Source organism: Malus domestica, chromosome 11 (assembly GCF_042453785.1).
Source record: "Malus domestica chromosome 11, GDT2T_hap1".
NCBI classification, from domain to species: domain Eukaryota; kingdom Viridiplantae; phylum Streptophyta; class Magnoliopsida; order Rosales; family Rosaceae; genus Malus; species Malus domestica.
The window spans coordinates 4,416,638-4,441,895 of NC_091671.1; the positions used below are offsets into that span (position 1 = coordinate 4,416,638).

The 25,258-nt window shown below is 38.4% G+C and overlaps 3 protein-coding genes across 3 annotated transcripts; 2 read left to right on the plus strand and 1 right to left on the minus strand.

The window, feature by feature from the left end:
- Window positions 1–3,483: 3,483 nt before the first annotated feature.
- On the plus strand, window positions 3,484–13,659 carry LOC103408225 (B3 domain-containing transcription repressor VAL2-like). The gene is made up of 13 exons (XM_070807854.1): window positions 3,484–3,557; window positions 4,491–4,572; window positions 4,679–4,774; window positions 5,218–5,861; window positions 5,979–6,075; window positions 11,046–11,220; window positions 11,375–11,451; window positions 11,569–11,790; window positions 11,858–11,925; window positions 12,169–12,282; window positions 12,368–12,432; window positions 12,527–12,545; window positions 12,580–13,659. The coding sequence occupies exons 1-13, from the start codon at window positions 3,484–3,486 to the stop codon at window positions 13,301–13,303; spliced, it is 2,457 nt and encodes an 818-aa protein (XP_070663955.1). The 3' UTR covers window positions 13,304–13,659.
- Window positions 9,911–10,997, minus strand: LOC139189234 (uncharacterized). The gene has a single exon (XM_070807785.1). The coding sequence runs from the start codon at window positions 10,715–10,717 to the stop codon at window positions 9,911–9,913; it is 807 nt and encodes a 268-aa protein (XP_070663886.1). The 5' UTR covers window positions 10,718–10,997.
- Window positions 13,660–21,657: 7,998 nt separating the features above from the next.
- On the plus strand, window positions 21,658–24,011 carry LOC114819826 (uncharacterized). The gene is made up of 3 exons (XM_029089481.2): window positions 21,658–22,440; window positions 22,558–22,661; window positions 23,732–24,011. The coding sequence occupies exons 1-3, from the start codon at window positions 21,697–21,699 to the stop codon at window positions 24,009–24,011; spliced, it is 1,128 nt and encodes a 375-aa protein (XP_028945314.1). The 5' UTR covers window positions 21,658–21,696.
- The last annotated feature ends 1,247 nt before the right edge of the window (window positions 24,012–25,258 follow it).

The following is a 25,258-nucleotide window of genomic DNA, read 5'->3' on the forward strand; positions in this document are numbered from 1 at the left end:
GATCAACGGTCCACGTTAATTAACTAAATTAAAATTTATCAAAAAATACAGAAAAATATTAAAAAAATACAGAAAATTAAAAAAAAAATTCTATAAATACCTAACTCTTATCTTCTACCTTACACCACATTTCAATATTTTCTACACTTTCTACCGAAGCTTTCATATACTTTTTGTGTGAAAAAAAATACCAAAAAGCTTGTGGTTGAAGAATAAAGTGTATTTGATGAGTTTATGTAATTTCATTTTAGTGTGTTTTTTATAGTTTATTTGATGAGTTTATGTAATTTTATTTTAGTGTGTTTTTTTTAAGTTTATTTGATGAGTATGTAATTTTATTTTAGTGTGTATTTTTTTTAAGTTTATTTGAAATTTTATCTGAAATTGGTTAAAAATCTTATCCGAAATAAACTTAAAAAAAAAACACACAAAATAAATGCGCTAGGTGCCAGCGCATTTTTTTAGGGATGGAGATGCATTGGCCTATTACTGTTCACTCCAGTCTATTACTGTTCACTTAAGTGGATAAATGCGCTGGGTGCTGGTGCAAAGTCCTTAGGGGTGGATTTGCTCTAATAGGAATGCTTTCACTCCTCCCTTTCTCTCTCCTCACTTTCTCTCTCTAAATACAAATTTCTATACATGGAGTACAAAAGGAGACGACTTGTGTTAAGCGACGTGTCTTAAAGTGTCGTGCATGCATTTTATGCATCTGTTGCTTTGCATGCACACACTCTCTCTCTCTCCCTCCCTCCCCCTCTCTCTCTCTCTAAATGCACGTTTTTTCTCCTGGTCTTACCCAGACAGACCCCAAAAACCCCACTCCCCACTAATTACGTTTGTGAACGGTAAAACCCGGCTGACTAAGTTTTGACTCGTTTCTTCTTCATCAGCTCATTGTATCGAGCTCGCCACCGCAGCCTCCGCCGTGGCTGGTTGGTTTCCAGAGTGGGTTTCAACTCTGTTCTTGAATGACTAGTCGTTTTCGAGATTTGGGTTTCGATTTGGGTAAAACAAGGTTTGTTCTTTGCTAATTTTTTAATTACGTATTTGTTTAATAATTGCCCAAATCTCAAATGTTGTGTATGTTGTGTTTAATGCTGGGGTTTTTGTTTAAATTTCTAGCTTTTGATAAAAAGAGCTTTAGGAATTTGGGTTTGATTACTCTGTTTTGTTTGATTTAAGGGTTTGGAGAGCTTGATTTTGGGGCGATGGAGTCCAAGATTTGCATGAATCCTTCGTGTAGGATGGCCAATACGCACGAATGGAAGATGTTGTGCCTTGGCCCGTTTATCAGTGCCGAAACGAGATTCATATTACAACCTAACCAAACCTCACTCAGTTGAACATAATAAAATACAAGAAATAAAGACACCAAGAAATTTACGAGGTTCGGCAAAAATCCTGCCTACGTCCCCGAAGAGATATTGCTCTTCACTATGAGAATAACAGTACAAGTACACATAAGTTAAATCAAAATAACCCAATCCCAAATCCCTTGCACACCCACTTATAGAATTTTCCCAAGAGCCTCACTCTACCCCAACAGTTCTTTCACTAGAATACTTTTCACTCTAACTCTCTTGATTTTCTCTCACCCGTGCCCATGCTTTCCCATGGGAGAGCCGAATGCTCTCACCACCTTGGGTGCTTCTCGCTACCTCTCTCCTCTTCGATTCTTAGCAAATAAATAGCAAAAGAAAAAAGAATAAACTTTCCCTTTTTCCACAAACATCCTCATTAAAGTAAAAGCAAGCATCATCATTATGTCTTTACTCATGATGATGTCCACCAAACTTTTGCTTTTACTTTGTCTGCAACTTTCATGCAACCCACACCATGTGATTTCCACCGAAAGCAAACACAGGTCACTTCATTATTGTTAACACATGACTCATAATTACTCACAAATGTATGAGCCAAACACAACAATCTCCACCTTGGCGAATACACCATGCAAAAATCCTTGCACCCATCACCAAAGTCCATTGGCCTTACGTACCAGCATGCACACTCTGAATCCACCTCATTGGTCCTGTTCCGATTCAGTCACTGCCAATGCATGTGCAGCTGCTGCAAGCTAAAAATCACAATTTAGCTTCAGACAGGATCTCGACACATCCTCGTCTCCTCCAACAGGTTTTCCTCCTCTTCATTGTCTGCAACCTGGAAACTCGTCAGCGCACCCGTTTCCAGCAACAACCCATCGAGCCAGACAAAATTCCCACACTTCCTCCTACCTCAAGACCATTTGATCACCTGTGAATCCTATAGCTCCACCTGCTGCAAAACCCCTGCAACACTTGAGACTAAACATCACTAGGAGAAGTGTTGCTTCGAGTACCTAGAGGACATACTCAAAGTCTTCCGCCACAAACTTGCTACAACCCGGCCTTGCACTCGTAACCGGATCTGAACCGGTTGTCTCTCTCAGATCCTCTTTCCAATTTTCTTTCACGATTCCAACCTTGAACAACTAAAGCAGTCTTGTGCCCACCATCATTCATGGTCATCTTCTTTTGTGTATCATTCCACACCAAAGAAGCTTGCACCTGCTCCAAACTTACTGTATCTTTCCATGCAGTCAAGTTTCACAAGGTTCTCGTACGAATCTGAAAGTGAGGTAAGAAGAAAGAGGCCTTTGTCTTCTTCCTCAACATCAACTTTCGCAGTTGATCTAAGCATCTCTGAACATAGCTTCAATTTCTTCAGGCTTCCATTACTCTCCTTTACCAAGAGTAAAACCGTCTCTCCCATTAAATTGCTCAACTGAAAAATTCATGGTGAACAACAAATCTAAACCTCCAACGAACCAAAGCCTCCAACAATGCTCTGATACCAATTGTTGTGCCTTGGCCCGTTTATCAGTGCGGAAACGAGATTCATATTACAACCTCACCAAATCACACTCAGTTGAACATAATAAAATACAAGAAATAAAGACACCGAGAAATTTACGAGGTTCGGCAAAAATCCTGCCTACGTCCCCGGAGAGATATTGTTCTTCACTATGAGAATAACAGTAAGTACACATGAGTTAAATCAACATAACCCAATCCCAAATCCCTTGCACACCCACTCATAGAATTTTCCCAAGAGCCTCACTCTACCCCAAGAGTTCTTTCACTAGAATACTTTTCACTCTAGCTCTCTTGATTTTCTCTCACCCGTGCCCATGCTTTCCCATGGGAGAGCTGAATGCTCTCACCACCTTGGGTGCTTCTCGCTACCTCTCTCCTCTTCGATTCTTAGCAAATAAATAGCAAAAGAAAAAATAATCAACTTTCCATTTTTCCACAAACATCATCATTAAAGTAAAAGCAAACATCATCATTATGTCTTTACTCATGATGATGTCCACCAAACTTTTGCTTTTACTTTATCTGCAACTTTCATGCAACACACACCATGTGATTTCCACCGAAAGCAAACACAGGTCACTTCATTATTGTTAACACATGACTCATAATTACTCACAAATGTATGAGCCAAACACAACAGAATAAAGGTTGGCCTTTGCGTACCGGTGGATTTGCCCATCTCTGCTACAAGTGCGGGTAAATTTTTTCCCTCTTTTTAATTTTTGCTTACCAAAGTTTGGATCTTTCAGCTGTTCAGTTGTTGGTACGGTGTTGGGGGGGGGGGGGGGGGCATTAGTGGTTCTTGGCGTGGGATTTTATGTGTATTGTGGGTTAGGACTAGTTGCATTGTTCACGAACTGCTTCTATTTTTATCGTCGGCCATGAAGGAATGAGCGGAATTGTCGATGATCAACATATAATCGGGTTATAATTAAAATCCTTAATAGAAATACTATAAAGCTCGTAGCTTTTAATTGATTTGATGTAAAGGAGAAATTGCAAGAAAAAGAAAATTGTCTACTTTTTTATTGCCTTAGAGTATCTTTGATAGTGTGCTGAGTTTTTGCTATCCTTGTGGTCCGGCTAATTTATGTATTTTTTTTTGTACCCAGTGCACAAGGCTTCTGCTTTACACGGAGTCTAGGAAAGGTGGAGGTAAATAAATTGTGAAATTATTTATTCCCAAGTAATTGGAGCCGAAATTATATCAGCTAACCTTTGTAGAACCTAACTTTAGCCATATTCATCTTAATGTGGGAGTGCTTATGTTTTCCTATAAGTTGCTGTTGTTTCAGATGTTACAATATTTTGCCTTTTTTAGTACTTGCAATTGTATTTTATTGTTTTTACACGGATTGAAAGTTTAACGGGAACGGATGACTTCACTCTCTTTTGAACTGGATATTAGTCTTTCAGAAGCTACTTGATATCAGATGTTAGTATCGTGGAAAGAATTATCCTCTTTTGATTTGTTTGTTTGCTCCCACATTAATATCTGAGACTTTATGTTGTAAACATGCCATATCATTAGGGTTGGCTTTTTTTTTGTATACTCGTAAATACTTACATATTTCCCCTGTTGGTTTAAATATATTTCCGTTGCTGGTCATGGCATTGCGTGTACTCCAGAGTTGAGTATGAGAATTCAGTTTACTGCAATACATTCCATTCTGGGGAAACTGGTTGGAGGGACTGCAATTTGTGCCACAAGGTTAGCTTGCAGTTTGGTCATGTAAAAAAATAGTATTCAAGCTCTCTTCACACCACTCCGTTACTCTCTCTGACTTTACTTTAGAAAATTATTCAATTTTGTGCAGCCTCTCCACTGTGGATGCATAGTCTCAAAGACATTGTATGAGTACCTGGATTTTGGAGGTATAGGGTGCATTGGCTGTGCTTCTCAACCTCACATGGTATGAACAACTTCGGTTTTTGGTTATAATATACCCCTTATAAGTCACTATCTTTATCTCCACCGTATCATTTGTTTGCATTAAACTCTCCCATCTGCTTCCATGGTTGATAGTTAACTTCATCCTTTAGAACATAGATTATATATACACATATATGTATCTTATTTCGTACTTACATATATTCATAACATTGATTCATCTGTTTTCACTTGCTCAACGGCAAACCTATTCAAGTAGATGGAAAAATATTATGGTTGACATACTGTGAAATGCTCACAGGTTCCCAATAGTATTTTTAGATATCCTCTATCAGTAATCATTGTATATGTAAGCAATTGGTCTTTATCTGTCACAATGTATCCGTCTGCATCTCTCACTCTTGCTCACATACACACAAAGATGACCTATAGGAATTTCACGGATTCTTATTTTCTTATGTGCAGATACAGGACGGTGATGTTTTAAATGGGTTTGTTGGATTGAAAATAAGTGATTCCGGTGATCAGCAATCAACTGTTCCTCAGAATGGAGCATTAAGTGATACTGCTAATGAGGGAAAACTTTTGCAATTGTGCCAAGTCATGGAGGCTAATGAATCCAACCTTTCGTCTCAATCTCAGAGAGGTGAAATAAATGTATCTCCTGTGCAAACCAAACGAGAAGAAGTTACTTATCCAAGGGGGGAAGTTGGCCCAGGATTTTCAAGTATCACCACCAGGCCATCTTTTGGATCATTAACATTTGCCAAACCAGACAATGGTAGAATAATGATAGAGGTCAAAGATATGAATAAGACATCCTCTGAGCCGTGTTTGAGTATGACTTTGGGAGGCCCATCTGCAACTCCCAACTTTGCTCAACCCTTTACTGGGGGAATTTTGGAGAGAAGAGATCAGAGCAAGATGTCTTCTTCCTTCCAACAGGGGCAAAAAATTCGGCCTATTTTTCCCACACCCTTGAGACCTCCCCCTCCTGTTCATCATGTGCGTGTTGCAAGGCCACCTGCTGAAGGGCGAGGGAAGAGTCAGTTACTTCCTCGATACTGGCCAAGGATTACTGACCAAGAGCTGCAGAAATTAGCTGGAGAGTATCCTTAATCGCTTTTATATTTCTATTTGGTGCTGAACACTTCTTACTTAATATATATATATGCTTTTGATTATCTGTCAATATGAATGTAGTATTTTCCTTAAATGCTTTTCAGTTTGAATTCTACTATTGTGCCATTGTTCGAGAAGGTACTGAGTGCCAGCGATGCAGGTCGAATTGGTCGTCTGGTTCTCCCAAAAGCATGTGCTGAGGTAAAAATTAACAAGTTAATTTCTTTGAAGGCATTTTATGAATTCAAGATTATGTTATTTATTAGTTTTGGGAAGTTTAGGTGGGGTTAATTTTTTTTTTTCGTTTCCTTTCCTTACAATTTCCCCATGTTTGTGTATGTGTTCTTTCCCTGTAGAATTTTTTATGTGTATTTCATGAAGAAACAATTACAAATGAAACATATATATAGGAAAAGAAAGTAGACATAAGCCTAACTTGCCTAACTTGCCTAATTTCCTAACTTGCCTAACTTGCCTAATTTACACAAAGAATGTTGACTAGCCTAACTTCACTAGTCATCCAACATGTTTATTTCATGCATGCATTTTACACAAAGAATGACTTGCATGCATTCTTCCAACACTCCCCCTCAAGCTGGATCGAGGGGATTCACTGAGCCAAGCTTGCCCAATAACCGATGAAACTGAGATGATGCTAGTGCCTTTGTAAAAAGATCTGCTAGTTGATCATGGCTTCGTGTGAATATGGTCCAGATGATTTGCGTTTGAACTTGAGCTCTGATGAAATGACAATCCACTTCAATATGTTTGGTTCTTTCATGGAACACAGGATTGGCAGCAATGTGCATGGCTGCCTGATTATCACACATAAGCGTCATAGGAGTAGAACTAGGAAACCCTAAGTCTGAAAGAAGCCCTTTAAGCCAAATGAGTTCACACGCAGTGGCTGCCATGGCTCGATACTCAGCCTCTGCACTGGAACGAGCAATTACCTATTGCTTCTTACTCTTCCATGTGACAAGGTTTCCACCAACAAATGTACAATAGCCTGTGATTGATTTCCTATCAATTGCATTACCTGCCCAGTCTGCATCTGTGTAGCCACTAATGACAGTGGACTGATTGTTATGCATTGTAATTCCTTGCCCAATTGAACCCTTAAGATAACGAAGGATTCTCTTAACAAGGTTAAGGTGATCAACAGTGGGAGAGTGCATGAACTGACTAGCGAAGCTCACTACATATGTGATATCTGGACGAGTGATAGTGAGGTATATGAGCTTGCCTACTAATCGTTGATAGTAGCTTACATCATGCATGGCTTCTCCATCTATGCTGAGCTTCAGTTTACAATCAACGGGAGTGATAGCAGGCTTGCAGTCAAGCAATTTTGCTTCTTGAAGGAGGTCCAATACATATTTCCGTTGATGTAGAAACAGTCATTTTGAAGATGTTGCCATTTCGATCCCCAAAAAATACTTTAACCTCCCCAAATCTTTGATAGCGAAAGCTTGATGTAGTGAGAGTTTTAGTGCCTCAATCTCCACGGTATTATCTCCGGTGATGATAAGATCATCAACATAGACGAGGACCACCAACTTCCCCCTGGTGCCAGTTCTTACAAATAACGAAGAATCAGCATTACTTCGCATGAATCCAGCCTTTTCCAGAACAGAACTGAGCTTGGCATACCAAGCTCTTGGTGATTGTTTCAATCCGTATATTGCCTTGTGCAATTTACAAACCATGTTGCCTTTAATACCATCATAGCCTGGAGGAGGTTGCATATACACTTCTTCCTGCAGCTCGCCGTGAAGGAAAGCATTCTTCACGTCCATTTGGTAGAGTGACCATCCACAATTGATTGCAACTGACAGTAAAACCCTGACTGAGTTCATCTTGGCCACCGGTGCGAATGTTTCCTTATAATCTACACCAAAGGTTTGGGTGAAACCTCGAGCAACAAGTCTAGCCTTATGTCTCTCGATAGATCCATCAGCTTTGAATTTAGTCTTGTAAATCCAACGACTTCCAACAGCCTTTTTTCCTGGTGGTAGTTGAACTAGGCTCCAGGTGCAATTCTCTTCCAGTGCACGAATCTCTTCTTTCATGGCTTGGTTCCATTGTGGGAGAAGAGAAGCTTCTTGAAAGCTTCTTGGTTTATAGTGCTTATCAATTTCACTGAGAAATGCAGCATGAGATGTTGAGAACTTACTAAAGCTGATACATTCATTGATTGGATGTCGTGAGGCATATGTAACATAGTCCTGCAACCTAGCTGGAGGTTTTCTGATTCGAGGAGGATTTCTTTTAATCACCTGAGACTCTGTAGAGGGCGGAGAAGGATCAGAGTAGGGCTCGTCTTCACTCTCACTGGCAGTAATTTGGTCAGTTTGAACTTCTTCACAATCTGGACTTACAATGACTGATCTCTTTTCCAACATCGGATAATTAAAGTTTTGAGGGAGTGAGAACATGTCAACTAAATCCTCCCCCTGACTTGTAAAATAGGGATAGTCTTCTTCGAACTTCACATCTCTTGAAACTGTGCACTTCTTAGTGACTGGATTGAAGCACTTGTATCCCTTTTGAGTGGTCGAGTATCCCATAAACACACACTTGGTTGCCCTGGCATCTAGTTTGTCACGGTTCAAGGTTTGGATGTGAACAAAACACACACAACCAAACACCTTGAGATGTGTCAAATCTATTTTCCTCCCCTTGAGAACTTCATAGGGAGATTTAAACCCTAGCACACGACTTGGAAGTCGATTGATGAGATAAGTGGCAGTAAGGATGGCAAACGACCAAAATTTCTTTGGAACGTGCATGTGAATCATGAGAGCACGAGTTTTTTCCAAGAGATCTCTGTTTTTCCTCTTGGCTACTCCATTTTGTTGGGGAGTCCCCACATAGCTGGTTTGATGTATGATACCCTGAGAACTTATGTATTGAAGCATGTTGTTGGATAGAAATTCAGTGCCATTATCTGACCTTAAAACCTTAATGTTTGATTGAAATTGCGTTTTAACATGCATGTGAAAGTCTTTGAAAATGGTAGGGACTTCACTTTTTGATTTCATAAGATATAGAAAACTTGTTCGAGAGAAATCATCAACAAATAGAACAAAATATTTAAAATCTTCCATTGATTCAGTTGCAGGTCCCCATACATCGGTGTGTACCATTTCAAAAGGTTTACTTGTCCTAGACATTGAATTACCAAAAGGTAGCCTAGTAAACTTAGAAAATTGACAAGTATCACAAGTAGGATAGAGGTTACAAAAATTTGGAAACAGTTTCGACAAGACAAGTTCAGAGGGGTGAGCTAATCTCCTATGCCAAAGTTGGTTTTCATCTATGGACTTCGATTGAGCTTGAAGAGCCTGAGTGAAACATGCATTCTTGCACAGGTAGTAAAGTCCATTTATGAAGACCCCTTCACCAATCATCTTCATGGTGAGAACATCCTGAAACATTACTTTATTTGGTGAGAAAATAGCACGGCAGTTTAGGGTGTTGGTGATCTTTCCAATTGAAAAAAGTTGGAAGGGAAAGGTTGGTACATAGAGGGCAGTGGAAGGTGTTTTTTGAGAGAGTAAGTTTATTTCTCCTTTTCCCAAAACTAAGACATTTTTTCCATTTGCAACAGACACATGTGAGGGGCTTGAAATTTTTTTAAAATGATGTAAATTTGTAATTTTGTTTGTCATATGATATGTGGCGCCTGAATCAATTATCCAACAATCAATTTCAGTACTAGTTAATAGGGCAGTAGTAAAGGCTTTGAGTATACCTGATGCTTCTCCCTTTGGAACTTTCTCATTTCCAGCAAGAAATCCGGCAAATTGTCCCAACATAGCTGTGTGACTACCCTCTTCATTGCAATGGTGTTGGTCATGAGGAAGACAAGTGTTGGGAACTTCATCCTGAACTCAAGCCTAAGTTCAGCAAAGATGGAAGGATGATACCAAGGTCCTCACAACAATTTCAACCTCATTTCAAGGCACAACTTGCTAATGCTCACGCTCCTACTATCTCACAAGGATCCATGGAGTTCACTGCCAATCCATTGTCATTGACCAATGAATTTGCAATATTTGCATTTTAGATGTGTGTTTCTTCCTTTGTATACCTTGGCTTCTGAGTTCTTGTACTTTGATGCATATGCCCGAGTCTCCGTTAATCTAGGATTGTGATCAACATTCATAACCTTCTTCCTTGCTTCTTCTCGTTGGATAGTTGCACAAACATTGTTGAAGGTAGGCAGGTCTTGACTCATCAAGATGTGACTCCTTAGGTCCTCGTACTCAGAGCTCAAACTCCCTAACAGCTGATAAATTTTGTCTTCCTCAGCTCGTTTTAGGAGAATGGTAGGATCTGTGGTATGAGGGAGATATACATCCAACTCATTCCACATGGCTTTGAGGCTCCCAAGGTGTTGAACAAATGCTTTCCCTTCTTGTTGAGCACTGGCAATGTCCTTCTTTAATTGGAAGACCCGTGCATAGTTGTTTTGATTTCCATACATATCCTGCAAAGCTTTCCAAAGATCATGTGCGGAATTGGAGTAGCTAAAAATTTCAGCAACATGTTTCTCCATGGTGTTGAGCAGCAAGGACATGACAAGTTGATCTTTGCAGAGCCATGCATTGTATGTAGAGGAAGAACTGTCTGGAGCTTCCACGCTTCCATTTACAAACCCTAACTTCCCTTTGCCTCCGAGAGCTAGTGAAACAGCTCGGGACCAAGGAAGATAATTGAACTCGTTCAAGAGAACTGAACACAAACGTTGATTGGTGTTAACCTCAACGTCTGAGAAGTTTGGAGAGAGATTGTGCCGGGTTTCCTCATCATGGTTCACAAAACTTTCTTCAGTCATGACTTAGACTTTGAAAGAAAGAAAAAATTGCAGCAGCAAGAATGGCAGAGACAGGTTATAAATGAACCTGCTCTGATACCATGTAGAATTTTTGATGTGTATTTCATGAAGAAACAATTACAAATGAAACATATATATAGGAAAAGAAAGTAGACATAAGCCTAACTTGCCTAACTTGCCTAATTTACACAAAGAATGTTGACTAGCCTAACTTCACTAGTCATCCAACATGTTTATTTCATGCATGCATTTTACACAAAGAATGACTTGCATGCATTCTTCCAACATTCCCCTTTGCCACATTTGTATGAACTGGAAGTGAATGCAGGCATACTTTCCTCCTATTTCTCAATCAGAAGGCCTTCCTATAAGGATTCAAGATGTCAAGGATAATGAATGGACGTTTCAGTTCAGATTTTGGCCAAATAATAATAGCAGGATGTATGTTTTAGAAGGAGTAACGCCTTGCATACAGTCTATGCAGCTTGAAGCTGGTGATACTGGTATGCTTAACTATATTCTGGCTTAGAGGATTAAGATAAAAAGTCCACATATTTTCATCTTTCCAGTTATTTCATTAGCTTTCTCATTCCTTTCACCATAGAAAAAGACCTCCCAGCTGAAGTCTAGATTTGGATGTGATTCTTTTTGTTGCAGTGACATTCAGTCGGATAGATCCCGGAGGCAGACTTGTAATTGGGTTTCGTAAGGCATCAAGATGTTTAGATGTGCAGGTCAAGTGTCATAATTTCATATTTCTTGAAATTCTTCAGCCTCTTACTTTCATACTGTGTTTTTGTTCTTTTGTTCTGATGGAATCCGACATTTCTATGCAAATGTTAAATAATTAGGAATCCCAATCATCTTTCCTTCCCAATGGAACTCCTGGGGAAACTTCCTGTCCTAGCGTTGTTGAGAATCTGGTAACAGGAAGTGGTCACTCTAGTATTTATCAAACGAGTACAGGAAGCAAAGACCCTTACCTAAATGCTCTATCAGGACATTTGCATTTGGCTGATGGGGATACGAGTTTGCATAATAATGAGAACCATAGTCACTTTACAAGTGAGGATGTACTTCTGAGATTCAATCCGTTAAAAGTTACAAACTCCATTGCGTTCTTTGGTGAGTTGACTGATCAATGTTGTTCATTTCTTCCAGGAGCCCCCAGTTTTTGGGAAGAGATCTCTATTCATTGCCGAATCTGAGTCAGTACTTCTGAGATATAATGTGTTATGTTACTTTTATCATATCAAGAAAGAGGGCTGTATTTAATTTATACCTAGCCACCTGAAAGAGCTTCTTCAAGTTTCTTGAGAAAAAAAACCACTATTAAAATGTAGTGATCGAACCTATTTTGCACATGAGCATGCGCCTGATAAGTAGGCCCTCTACTGTAAACTGAGGACTAACTTTATCCTTGCATTGTGAAATCTGGAACTTATATCCAGGAGACAGGAACAATGGGCTCGGATTGACGATTGCTCCAAGTGGCGGAGGTTGCCTGTCGACGTTCTTCTTCCTCCAAAGTGGACGTGCTCTGAAAATTCTTGGGATGTAAACAGGTGCAACTTAAATCTTTAATCTTTGTCCATGAGAATATAAGATCACTAAGATGCAAGATTGATGTGTTTATTTTTATCTTTGCAGGTGCTCATGTTCTGCACCAGAGGAGGTGAGCCAAAAGGAATTGGATAATCTAAGACCAAGCAAAGGTATAATTTGAACCTTTGTGTCCCTTCTCTTTTATATAATACATTTATCAAACACGCATGCATGTATCGTTCCCAACCACATCCGTCAAATTAGGCATTGATAAATTTTTGTTGTTCTGTTTTTCACTCAGATTAAAAGAAGCGAAGAATCATAGTGAACCATAATGAAGCCCAGGAACACGAACCTTCTGGCTTGGATGCCCTGGCTAGTGCTAGTGCCACCATTCTGGGAGATAGTGTGGATTACGCTGATGAACAATCAGTTGGACCCACAACCAGACCTCCCTGTCATCGCCCAGGTTGCACTTGCATAGAATGTATTCAACCCCCAAGCGGGAAGGGCAAGCACAAGTCAACATGTACATGCAACGTGTGCATGACAGTAAAACGGCGCTTCAAAACCCTGATGATGAACAAGAGGAAACGCAAATCAGAACGTGAAATGGAGAATGCCCACAGGGATAATAATGACCACAAGGACGAATCAGAAATGAATGGCATGTCAACAGAGATTGAGTTGCATATGAATCACTCATCGGAGAATGGAAGCAGCTGCGAGAAGAGAATTCAAGCTGACGTGGCAGAAAGTTCATGCGCTGGACAAATTGATCTGAATTGTGAGCCCAAACACAATTATGTGCAGGTTTCAGGATTGACCTTGTTGAGACTTGCTGACGCTGTTGCTCAACAACCAGTAACGAACAGCACGAAGGAAAGTGGCCTAACAAACAGAATGTGCGAGCCACAGAGTCTTGGTTCTTCTTTACATTCACAAGATACTGTGGAGACTGATAAACTCTTGTGTAATGAAGGCAGCCTTTCATCCGTAGCAGCGGCGTGGGACTTGGAGGGTAGAGGTAATGAGGACTGAAACAATCCGGCCGTGGCCCTTCTTTTTTGTCGGAAATATATCCTTATTTGGCTTTATTTATAGAGGGCAGTGCTATACATCTTTACGAGTCTTCTTTTATTCTTCGGTGTTTCGTTTCCATCACCTATTAACTGTTAATGTCGGGTACAATTACAACTCGATTTAAAAGTTTCCTTTTGTTCTTCGGTGTTTCGTTTACATGCAACTCAGATCTAAATGATTTGTTGGGAACTTATGAGTATTAACAATGTATGGGGTATTTGAGTCTTTTCTTATGTATCTATACACATCAGCTAAATGAAGGATATTAGATTACTTAGTCATTAAGTTTGGACAGCTGCTATATAAGGCTGGATAAGGGTGTAATTGTTTAGTTTTTGTTCAGTTAATACAACAACTTCTTTTGCAAGTCACTTTTCTATCTCGTTCTCTCTTCTTCTCTTTTCTTCTGCGATTTCCATAGTTTCTTGCATTTAAGCTTTTCTGAATGTTTCAATGGCTGAACATGCCATTGTTATGATGGTATCAAGAGCTTAGGTTTGGTGAATATGTGAAGAGGATCCTGACGGGCTCATCAAGCTTTGGAGTTTTTTTTTTCCCGCCGAATCTGCGAGGCGGTGGTTTCTGCTTTTGTCGACGGAGTTTTGGTTTCGGTTCGTCGGTGCTGACTCAGGTTATATCCACTTGATTTTGGTGTTTTCTGGTCCATATTTTCTGGCCTTTGTGTTTAATTTCATGGTATGGCTATGGATCTACGATTTGTTGATGTGATACATGTTAGGGCATGAAGCCTATTGTGGTTTGCTTACTTGATGTGTTTTTGAGCACGAAGCTCCTTACAGTTTGGGCACGAAGCCTTGATTTCTTCTAAATTGCTGATTGTTTGGGCACGAAGCCTTGATTCTTTCTGAAATTCTTTTTGCCATTGCTGATTGTTTGGGCACGAAGCCTTGATTCTTTCTGACTTGCTGATTGTTTGGGCACGAAGCCTTGCTTCTTTCTGAATTGCTGATCGGCACGAAGCCTATTGTGATTTGCTCCTGTTTGTTTCCTTTCTTGGTTCTTGTTGACGTCTCGATATGAATACACTCAAAGTGGAAAGTCTTCTTGGTATGTTCACCATTCGGCTGCAAGATGATAATTTTGTCAAGTGGTCTTTTCAATTTCGATCGGTGCTTGAGGGATATGATTTGTTTGATCACTTTGATGGCACATCGGTTTGTCCACCGAAGTTTGTGTTCACTGAAGCTAATGGTATCACTACTGAGATTACAGCAGCTTACAAGGAATGGATTAAACAAGACCGCGCTCTTGTTAGTCTTCTTCTTGCTACATTAGGTGATGAGGCTGTGGAATATGTTGTCGGTTGTAAAACTGCACATGAAGCTTGGATGAATTTGCAGGACAGATATGCTACTGTTTCCAGAGCACGGGTGAATCATCTCAAAACTGAATTGTTGACTATCAAGAAAGGGTCTGATAGTGTTGAAAAATATATGTTGAGGCTTAAGGCTCTTAAAGATCAGCTACTGGCGGCAGGTGAAGTAGTGTCTGAGAATGACCTTATTGTTGCTGCTCTTGCGGGTTTACCGGCTGAGTTTAATATGATTCGTACTGTGATTGTGGCTCGTGAAACTCCTATTTCTTTAAAAGAATTCCGAGCACAATTGTTGGCTGCTGAGAGAACAGCTGATGATTCGCAGTCTACTTTGCATTTTCCTATGTCAGCCATGTATTGTCAAGGAGAATCTTCTAATGCTCATTCCTCACAAGATCAAGGAGCTTCTCAGTACTTCTCTGGTGGCTATGGTTTTGTCACTGAAGCTACTAATTCTTCTCAAAGTACTGCTCACAGACCCACTGGTGGCATAGTTTCTCAGGCTTCTCTGCCTCATTTTCATCAACAAGGAAATGGGAATTTTCAGAATCATAGAGGATATCAGCATAATGGTGGAAACAATGGAAGATTTAACAATAGGTCCAGATACAATGGGAATAATAATGGCAGATTCTCAGGCAATTCCAATGGTTTTCCTGGAGGATCAAACAGTAATGGTTTTTCTGGAGGATCAAACAGCAATGGTTTTCCTGGAGGATCAAACAGTAATGGTTTTTCTGGTAGTTCTAAAGGAGGTTCAAATTGGCAGAATTGGAATGGAAATAGTGGTTTTAAGCCAACATTGATTCCTGAATGTCAAATATGTCATAAAAGAGGCCACACCGCTACTAATTGCTATTCAAGGTATGATGCCAGCTCAAGCTCTGCTCCTCCAATTCTGGAGTGTCAAATCTGTGGGAAGAAAGGTCATTCTGCTCTCAATTGTTATCATCGAGGAAATTATGCATATCAAGGTGCTCAACCTCCTTCTTCTTTCAATGCTTTCACTGCACAAGCTCATCCAAACCTTCATTCTTCTTCTCAACAAAATTGGGTGCTCGACACAGGGGCTACACACCATATGACAGCTGATCTGGATCATTTGACACTTATTACTCCTTTTGAAGGCACTGACAGGATCACAGTGGGCAATGGAGAAGGTTTACCTGTAGCCAATACTGGTTCGGGTTCTCTTTTAACTTCTTCCAAACCTTTAACCCTTCAAATGGTTTTACATGTTCCTCAATTAGCAGCTAGTTTATTATCTGTGTATAGACTATGCAAAGATAATCACTGCTATGTTATACTTGATGAATTTGGTTTCTGGGTGCAGGACAAGGCAACAAAGAAAGTTCTACTGAGAGGAAGGAGTAGTAGTAGTGGCTTGTATTACATTCCTCAGCAGCAGTTTTTCAACTATTCTCAGCTAGTAAATAATACACCTCAAGCTCTTTTGGGACAACTTGTGACGACTTCAATTTGGCATCAACGACTTGGGCATCCTACTAATGAAGTTCAGTTGAAAATGTTGAAGGAGTCTCAGATATCTGTCTCTTTAGATAACAGTCCACAGTTATGTTCAGCTTGTATTAGGGGTAAGATGACTAGACAACCATTTCATTCTCACTGTAATAAGTCTAGTGTTCCTTTTGAGAAAGTGCATACTGATGTATGGGGACCTTCACCCACTGTATCTCTTGAAGGTTACAGATATTATGTAATCTTTGTAGATGAATGCACAAGGTTCACTTGGATCTTTCCTCTTGTTAATAAATCTGATGTCTATTCTGTGTTTGTTAAGTTTCATGCATTTGTTATAAATCATTTCAAATGCAATATTAAAACACTGCAATCTGATGGCGGAGGAGAGTATATGAGTAGGTTGTTTAAACAATTTCTGGATACAAATGGGATATTACATCTTGTCTCTTGTCCTTATACCCCTCAACAGAATGGGTTGGCAGAACGGAAACACAGGCATATTATTGAGACTACTGTGACATTATTGAGTGCTGCAGGGTTACCTCAACAGTTTTGGTTTCATGCTTGTAGTCATGCAGTGTTTTTGATTAATAGAATGCCTTGCCAAAACTTAGAAATGGTGTCTCCCTATGTTAAATTGTTTGCCCAATCACCATCTCTGAGTTCCTTAAAGATTTTTGGTACTGCAGTCTATCCCTACTTAAGACCTTATAATGTCAATAAGTTACAAGCTCGAAGTGATGAATGTGTGTTTTTGGGCTACTCTATTGGATATAAGGGAGTGTTGTGCTATAATCGGAATACACAAAGGTTATTGTTATCAAGGCATGTCATCCATGATGAGAATGTGTTTCCTTTTAAGAAGTCTCATTCTTCTGTCCATATTTCTTCACCGGTTGTTTCCTCACAGCAAGAGTTACCAAGAATGAGATATATTGTGGTTCCTAATTCCTCTACCCCAACAAGAGAAGAAATTGGTGGAAATGATCAATCTGTGGATATGCATTCTATGGCATCTCAATCTTCCAGTCTCTCTTCAAGTCCAGTTCTGCATTCTTCATCAGATATACAAGCTACTACACTACATCCCTCTCCTTCTTCCTCTCAAGTGTTGCCTGTCCTTGATCTTGACCAAAATCAGGTATCTTCATCTCCTGTTATACATACTTCTTCTGAGCATAATATGGTTACACGTTTAAAAAGTGGAGTCCTGCAGCGAAAAGACTACTCTGCTTATTATGCTTTTGCCTCAAATACTTCTGTTGATAATGATGTGATGTTTTGTGGATTCACTGCGATTCTTAACATTCATGATTCACTAGAACCTTCTCATTATAAACAAGCTGTTCTTTCTGAGGATTGGAGGAATGCTATGAAGGAAGAATTTGTGTCTTTACAAAAACAAGGTACTTGGGAGCTCGTACCACCTCCGGTTGACAGAAATGTCATAGGGAGCAAATGGGTGTACAAGATCAAGAAGGATCAAGATGGCAAAGTGTCCAGATATAAGGCACGTTTAGTTGCTCAGGGTTATAGTCAGGAACAAGGATTGGACTATGATGAGACTTTTAGTCCGGTAGTAAGACATACAACAGTGAGGCTGGTTTTGTCTCTTGCTGCTATGCAAGGATGGGAATTGCGGCAGTTGGATGTCAAGAACGCTTTTCTTCATGGTGAATTACAAGAAGAAGTTTTTATGAAACAACCTCAGGGTTTTCAAGATCCTCAGCATCCTAATCATGTGTGCAAGCTTCTCAAGTCCTTATATGGTCTTAAACAGGCTCCAAGGGCATGGAATGCCAAGTTTACAAGTTATTTACCTTCTTTAGACTTTCAGTCATCTCATTCAGATCCTAGTTTGTTTGTGAAAGTGTGTGGGAATGATGTAGTGATCTTGTTGTTATATGTGGATGATATCATCATCACAGGTTCTTCATCTTTCCTTATTCAACAAGTGATTGCTGAATTGAGTAGTGCTTTTGATATGAAGGACATGGGCAAGCTTACTTATTTTTTGGGACTTCAAATCACGTACAAAGATAATGGTGATATATTCATTAATCAATCCAAGTATGTGACTGATCTACTCCATAAGGCCGGCATGATAAATTGCAGACCTTGTTCCACTCCAAGTAAACCTCATACTCAATTGGTCAAAGATGAAGGAGAACCATTAGCTGATCCTACAGTTTACAGAAGTTTAGTTGGTGCATTGCAATATCTCACCTTTACACGCCCTGATATTGCATATGCGGTCAACTATGCTTGCCAATTCATGACAACTCCAACTGAAGCTCATTTCTGTCTCGTTAAAAGAATCCTCCGGTATTTGAAGGGTACATGGCAATGTGGATTAACTTACTCTGCTCAAGCCAATATGGATTTATTGGCTTATAGTGATGCTGATTGGGCAGCAGATATAAATACAAGGAGGTCGACTACTGGTTACATTGTTTTTCTGGGCTCAAATCCTGTGTCCTGGCAGTCTAAGAAACAAGGCAGTGTTTCTCGAAGCTCAACGGAGGCTGAATATAAAGCCTTAGCTAATGCAGCAGCGGATGTGGCTTGGATCCGATTAGTTCTTAAGGATCTCCATATGTTTCTTCCTTCAGTACCATTGGTACATTGTGATAATCTGTCTACATTGGCATTGTGTTCTAATCCAGTTTTTCATACTAGGATTAAACACTTAGATACTGATTTTCATTTTGTTCGTGAACGGGTGCAAAAAGGTGATCTGCAGGTACAGTATATTCCCACTGAGGCTCAGATTGCAGATGTCTTAACTAAAGGATTACATAGTCCTCTGTTTGTTCATCATTGTTCCAATCTCCGACTGGGATATCCCAGCTGAGATTGAGGGGGAGTATTAACAATGTATGGGGTATTTGAGTCTTTTCTTATGTATCTATACACATCAGCTAAATGAAGGATATTAGATTACTTAGTCATTAAGTTTGGACAGCTGCTATATAAGGCTGGATAAGGGTGTAATTGTTTAGTTTTTGTTCAGTTAATACAACAACTTCTTTTGCAAGTCACTTTTCTGTCTCGTTCTCTCTTCTTCTCTTTTCTTCTGCGATTTCCATAGTTTCTTGCATTTAAGCTTTTCTGAATGTTTCAATGGCTGAACATGCCATTGTTATGAATGAGAAAGGAAAGAACGAAGCAAACAAGAAAATCCGAGCTAGGTGGTCATGACGAAGTATTTTTATGTCCCGTGCTAGGAAGCATTACTCTTCCCTTTCATTCCAAATTAACAATATGGCCGATACGGTTAACTAGTTTGTGTGCCTCTCCTACTTTTTGTATCCCATTCCCCCGGTTTTTCGGATACGTTTTGATCCTCCTACGCCAAATCTAAATTTGTGAAAAATAACATAATTTATGCGCACTATTTCTCACTTTTTTAATATTCTTGTGTATTTTTAGTTAGGGATTTTATATTAACATCCTACAAAATGTTGAATGCACCCCATATTAAAATATAATATTAAATGACTTATTTACTCTACCATGTAATGACAATTTTGACCTTATTAGGTTTTAAAAAAATAAAGATTTATAAATACACCCCAAATCACTTTTAGCATATTATTTATCTTCTCAACTATCAAACATGTTGATTAAGAAAAATTATTTTTGACGAATGGAACATGAAATCGATGTTTCAGGAGCTTCACATGAGGTAAGACTTCATAGTTTTCATTGTTTTAGTGATTTCGATGACATCGATAATTATTTAATTTTGCGTTTGCTGCATTATTTAAACTTTTATATTCATATTCATCTTTTAGTGTTCATATGGTTAGATTCAATCCCTGAAAATTAAAAATGAGTGTTATAAGAAAAGATATGCTGAAGGTGAAAAAATGTGTCTGCCAAGCCCTATACAAGTGTCCCCTGTCAAAATTTTTCTTTTCCTAAACTATTACGTTAATCTTGATAAATATTACAAATTTTCAGTGAAATTCACAAGTGCTTCTCTTTTTTCTGTTTGCTCATTCATACTCATGTTTAATTTTCTCTTTTAAAATGCTGCTCCATCTTTGAATCCAAACAGATACAAAATGCAATAAATCATAGTTTATTTGTCCAACGACAATATTAAACGGCCATTTTTGTTTCATCAACTAGGCGTTAAAATTCATTAAGCAAAGAGTGAAGGCTTACAATTGGCATGAAGAATACGAATTGATAAATTACTGGTGGAATCAAGCTTTGTAGTCACAGTTCATTTAGTGTTGTAAGGTCCCCTTGTTTTGGTCTGTCGAGAATTGCTTTCAAGATTTTGGCAATGCAAACTTCAGCATGTCTACAGACAGAAGAATTTTGTGGCAGACAGTTTAGCGACCTATAGTTTTGATTTAGATTTAGGTAATTTTTATTTTGATACTCTTCCTTCTTATTCAGTAAGTTTGTTTGGACTCTTGCTTTTAGCCCCGCTTTTCAAACAAAAAAAAGAGAGTGAAGACCAATGTTTTGATACCAGCACACATTTTATTACTGGCTGTAGTAGGTGAAAAACAAAAACAATATTGGCCGGCCACGGATTAGTTATTTTTTTCTTGGCCGGGTTGATCATATCCGTTATCCATGTTGATTTATATCCAATTTTATTGTTTATTTATTTAGTTTTTTCTTCAAATAATAGAAACATGGGATGCAGTTCATAAACTAAAGGTTTAAGAATCAAATTTAAACCTAAATTATTCACGATGTATCAGATTTTCTTTGATTCAAACACAAAAGAAGTCTTTATTTAAAATCGAGGAAGAAACCATCGCACTACGAGGGTCAATATTGGTTTGTTTTTATTAGCTAAGTCATGAAATGACAATAAGTTTTTGTCTGCTAATTTGCTTTGTTTTAATCCCAACCTTATACAAAATAGAGAATTTTAACAAAAAAACTCCTGATACTGTTTACTTTAACGAAAAACCACATTTTTACACTAAAAAGTCAATCATGTTATCATTCACTTTACCTTTTATTTTGTCCTTATCGTTAAAACTCAAAATTTTCAAATTTTTTTCATTAGTTCTCCTTACAAAATAACCATTCACTTTGCAACATTCATAGGCTTTTTTAGACAGATTTTATACGTATACACGCATTCTAAACTACTCTAATTTATGGGAATGATTTGCACTTAAATGCAACCGGACGAACGCGCTTTCTCTTGCCAACTGATCTAATCCAGCTTAACATTCAAACCAGTTAAATAGTGTAGCATGGGGAATAATTAGTAATTTATATGCGTCAAAGTTGAGGGCCAATTCAACCCATTTTTATGGGGGGTTTTGTAATACACATCACAATCCTTAATACCTACCTTGTTTCAATATGGGAGAAAAAAATTATGTTCAATGTCCACGACCGGCCCTTCAGCTTGTCCTTTTATTACCGTCTTCGTTCTCATTGGAACCTATTAAACCAACTTAATCTCCCATCTTAATTCCAACCACTAATTCACTCTTAAACATTTGGAACCTAAACATCTCTCTCTCTCTCTCTCTAAAAAACTGTAGAGATGGGGGACAAGGCAACATTAAGCAAGGCAAGAATGGAGCTTGAAGACATGTACCAAGGCATCCCAGATGAGTCAGTTAACCTAACTTTCCAGGACTTTGCAGAGCTCAAACTACACCAAGTTACATCAGAAAAGAAAAAAAAACCTACTCCATTATTATTGAATCCAATTTCTCAACTCAAATCCACCGCACAAGCATCCTCCCCCTCTCCTTTGACCAAACTCCCCAGCCTTGACTTCAACCGTGCCTTGCAAGCATCCAGAGATAACCACCACAACAACGAAAACAATGTCCCTGTCGGTCCATATGACATTGGTAGTAACAATGATTATAATCATCAGCATATTGATCATCATATGAATAGTCATCATGGTCATCAACGTGAAGTCAACCATGACATGCAGCATGGTCATGGAGGTCACGGTCAATATATGGGTGGTGGCGACCATCATCATAACCATCAGATGCATCATGGGATGCAACATGGTCATGATGGCCATGCAGTTAATAATGGTCATCATATGAGTCTGAATAGTCCTGGTCCCACGTGTAATTCAGGTATGAAGCATGGATTGGAGACTAGCTTGGGGGCTTTTGATCATGATGTGAGTGGTGTGAGCGGTGTGAGCATGGCTTCCATGTACCAGAAAGAGAGAGGAGGAATAAGAAGGCCTGGGATTCCCCACTCTAATATCTGCACCCTTTGCAGTACCTACATCTATATTTTCCGCCACCGTTGCCTGGTACGTGTTATTTGTACAAATTTACAATATCTAATGCTTGGTTTATCTGATAAAATATAGAACACATGTATGGAAATGGCGATGGATCAGATGGTAGTAATTTAATTTTGTGTGCAGGTATGTGGAAGAGTGTATTGTAGACAATGCGTGATTGTAGGGATGGGAGAAATGACAGAAGGTAGAAAATGCATCGAGTGTTTAGGGAGGAGATTCAGCCAAAGGTATGGTCAAGTTAAACTATGATTTAAGTTTTTTTCTACTTAGTTGAATTCCTATCACATACAATTACTAGATATTTAGATTCAAGTCATGAGCTCAACACGATTATTACCTACGAGTAACTTTAAAATGATTAAATTTTCTTATTTTAACCGTTATTGGCATTCTATGAAGATAATCATTTATTTATTCTATAAAGAAATAGATTAGCGAAATTGTACTTTATGATGATTATAAAGTATCAATAACAGTTCTTTTTAAGTTTTTGGCATGTGGAAAGTTTTTATAGAAAATGACCTACTACATGGTTAGGTTTGTGGTGAAAATGTTATTAATTAATTATGTAAATAACATTATGAGACCGAGCTCTTAAGTGCTTAAACACTGCCCTAAATTTACTAATTATTATGTAGTTAGTGGTACTTTCGCTTTCAGTGTTGAAATGCGTCTCAATTAATCTGAGTCCTCTATCTCACTCCCATTAATAAAAAAAAATATCACAAAGAATAATATACCATTTTCATGGATTGTTTTCCACTCCTAAACCATAGATTGGACGATATGGTGTCAAACACTAGAAAAAATGGTAATAGACTAATATATGCTCAAGAAAAACGATGAAAACCATTATAATGTTGAATTTTTTAATACATCAATTGTCATACATGTAACGATAAATTACAAGCAAGCTACACAACTAAAAAACAAACAAGAAAACTGAAAAATAAACAAGGGCCGGCAATGAGGTTGTTCTAACCGACGGGGCCGATAGTAACATATAAATTACAACATATAAAATGTATCGTAGCGTTGCTGTCCTTGGTGTTGAGAGTTGTCCCACATTGGTGAGGGACAAGATTTGTTATGTGCTTATATGGTCTTGAGCTACTCTCCATATAGCCAATTGATTTTATGGTGGAATCAATTTCATCACTTGGTTCTTCATACTTGGTACTTCACAAACGGACAGTGGCCTAATACAAGAAGAAAGAAACTCCACAACAAGATGTTTGGATAAAACAATATTTTTGTCTCATTATTTATTTTATGACACAAGTAAATTGGCTTATAGGTACATACAAAGAGCAGGGAAGTTTAGGTGTTGGTCAAGGTACCCTTCCAGGGTGAAGCAAGCAGAGCTCAAGTGGGCTGAGAAAGGGCCGAGAAGAAGTACCGGCAACGGAGGCTATGGCCGGAGCTCGATGACATCGCCAATATCAAAAAGCCCAGTGACGCCGATGACTCCGAGGACCCCAAACAGAGGCCATGCTAGTGGCCCAAATTCTTTTGTCATGAATAGTTCATCATATTCCCCATATTCACCAAGTCATCGCCACCACCTTCCACTCTAGAGAGTTTGGAGACCACAATTTATCCAACATTCTCAGTTTTCTTATGGTCACTGAATTATTTCCCAAACATTATTCTTCCAGTGGTTGGATTTTTCTTAATTAATTCATCATTATATATATATATATATGTATCTTCATTTTGTGTTAACATTTTATAGATATCATATATTACATATAGAGGTGGCAAATCAACCTATTGTGTTGTTAATGGGTACCTGTTAAAATCCGTTTAATTTGAAATCACCATAATATTAAAGGAAAAATTGGTAGTGACGATGATGGTTTAAGGTAAAATCAAACTAAATGGTTGTCCATTAACAATCTAAATGATTGATTTTTCACCTCTAATTCCATAGCCTAGACTTTGCTAGGCTGGGAAATGTGGGCTTTAAAATCCCTGGAGGCAGACAACTTGAAGAAACGAAAGCTTGTAATATATGAGGCATGAGATATGCTATGAGATTAGCAATCAAAAGATAAAATGAAAGTCCTGAGTTAGCACATCTGGTAAGGAAGAGTAGGTAATCATTACAAACAAATTAAGAGATGTTTGAAGTTCAATTCTCTCAAACGCATAACTAAAAAATATTTACGGATAAATCATTACAAAAAGAAGGATGAAATGAATAGAAATTAAAATTAAAATGATTCAACTAAAAAAAGACGTTGCGGGTAACACTTTTTTTTTTTTTGGGCCAAACAATAGAAGAATTGGGGTGGAAGGGAATTTGAAAATGACCTTAGATGCAGAGGTAAATGTTCTTACCATTTGGACTATAAGTCCACATTACAAACCCTAATCCGGATGTGAACAGGATTGAGCAAATAAGGCTATAGTAATCCGTAAAAATTGAGGGAATAAAGTAAGATATATCAAGGAAAAGAGTTAGGTTAACCCAACTTTATTTTATAATGCATTAATAATTTCATGAATTCATACAAGATTTTCTTTTGAAGGACAAACGAATATTATCAAACACAAAGCATGAGGCATAAACAAGCATTGCACTAATTAAAGCTTTCTTGATTTGATCTTGATTGGGAGACCCATGGATGGATATGGCGCTGGGTTAGGTTACGATTTATCGGTTCCTCAAGGTGCAACTTTGACCACTTAAAACATTTTCACCAAATTGTGGATTGTAACAAGTCACTATATATAAAAAAAAAAGTCTTTCAGTCATAACGAAAGTCGTGATCGAAAGTACAAAACGTTGTGACTAAAATATTTAGTCACAAAAAAACTC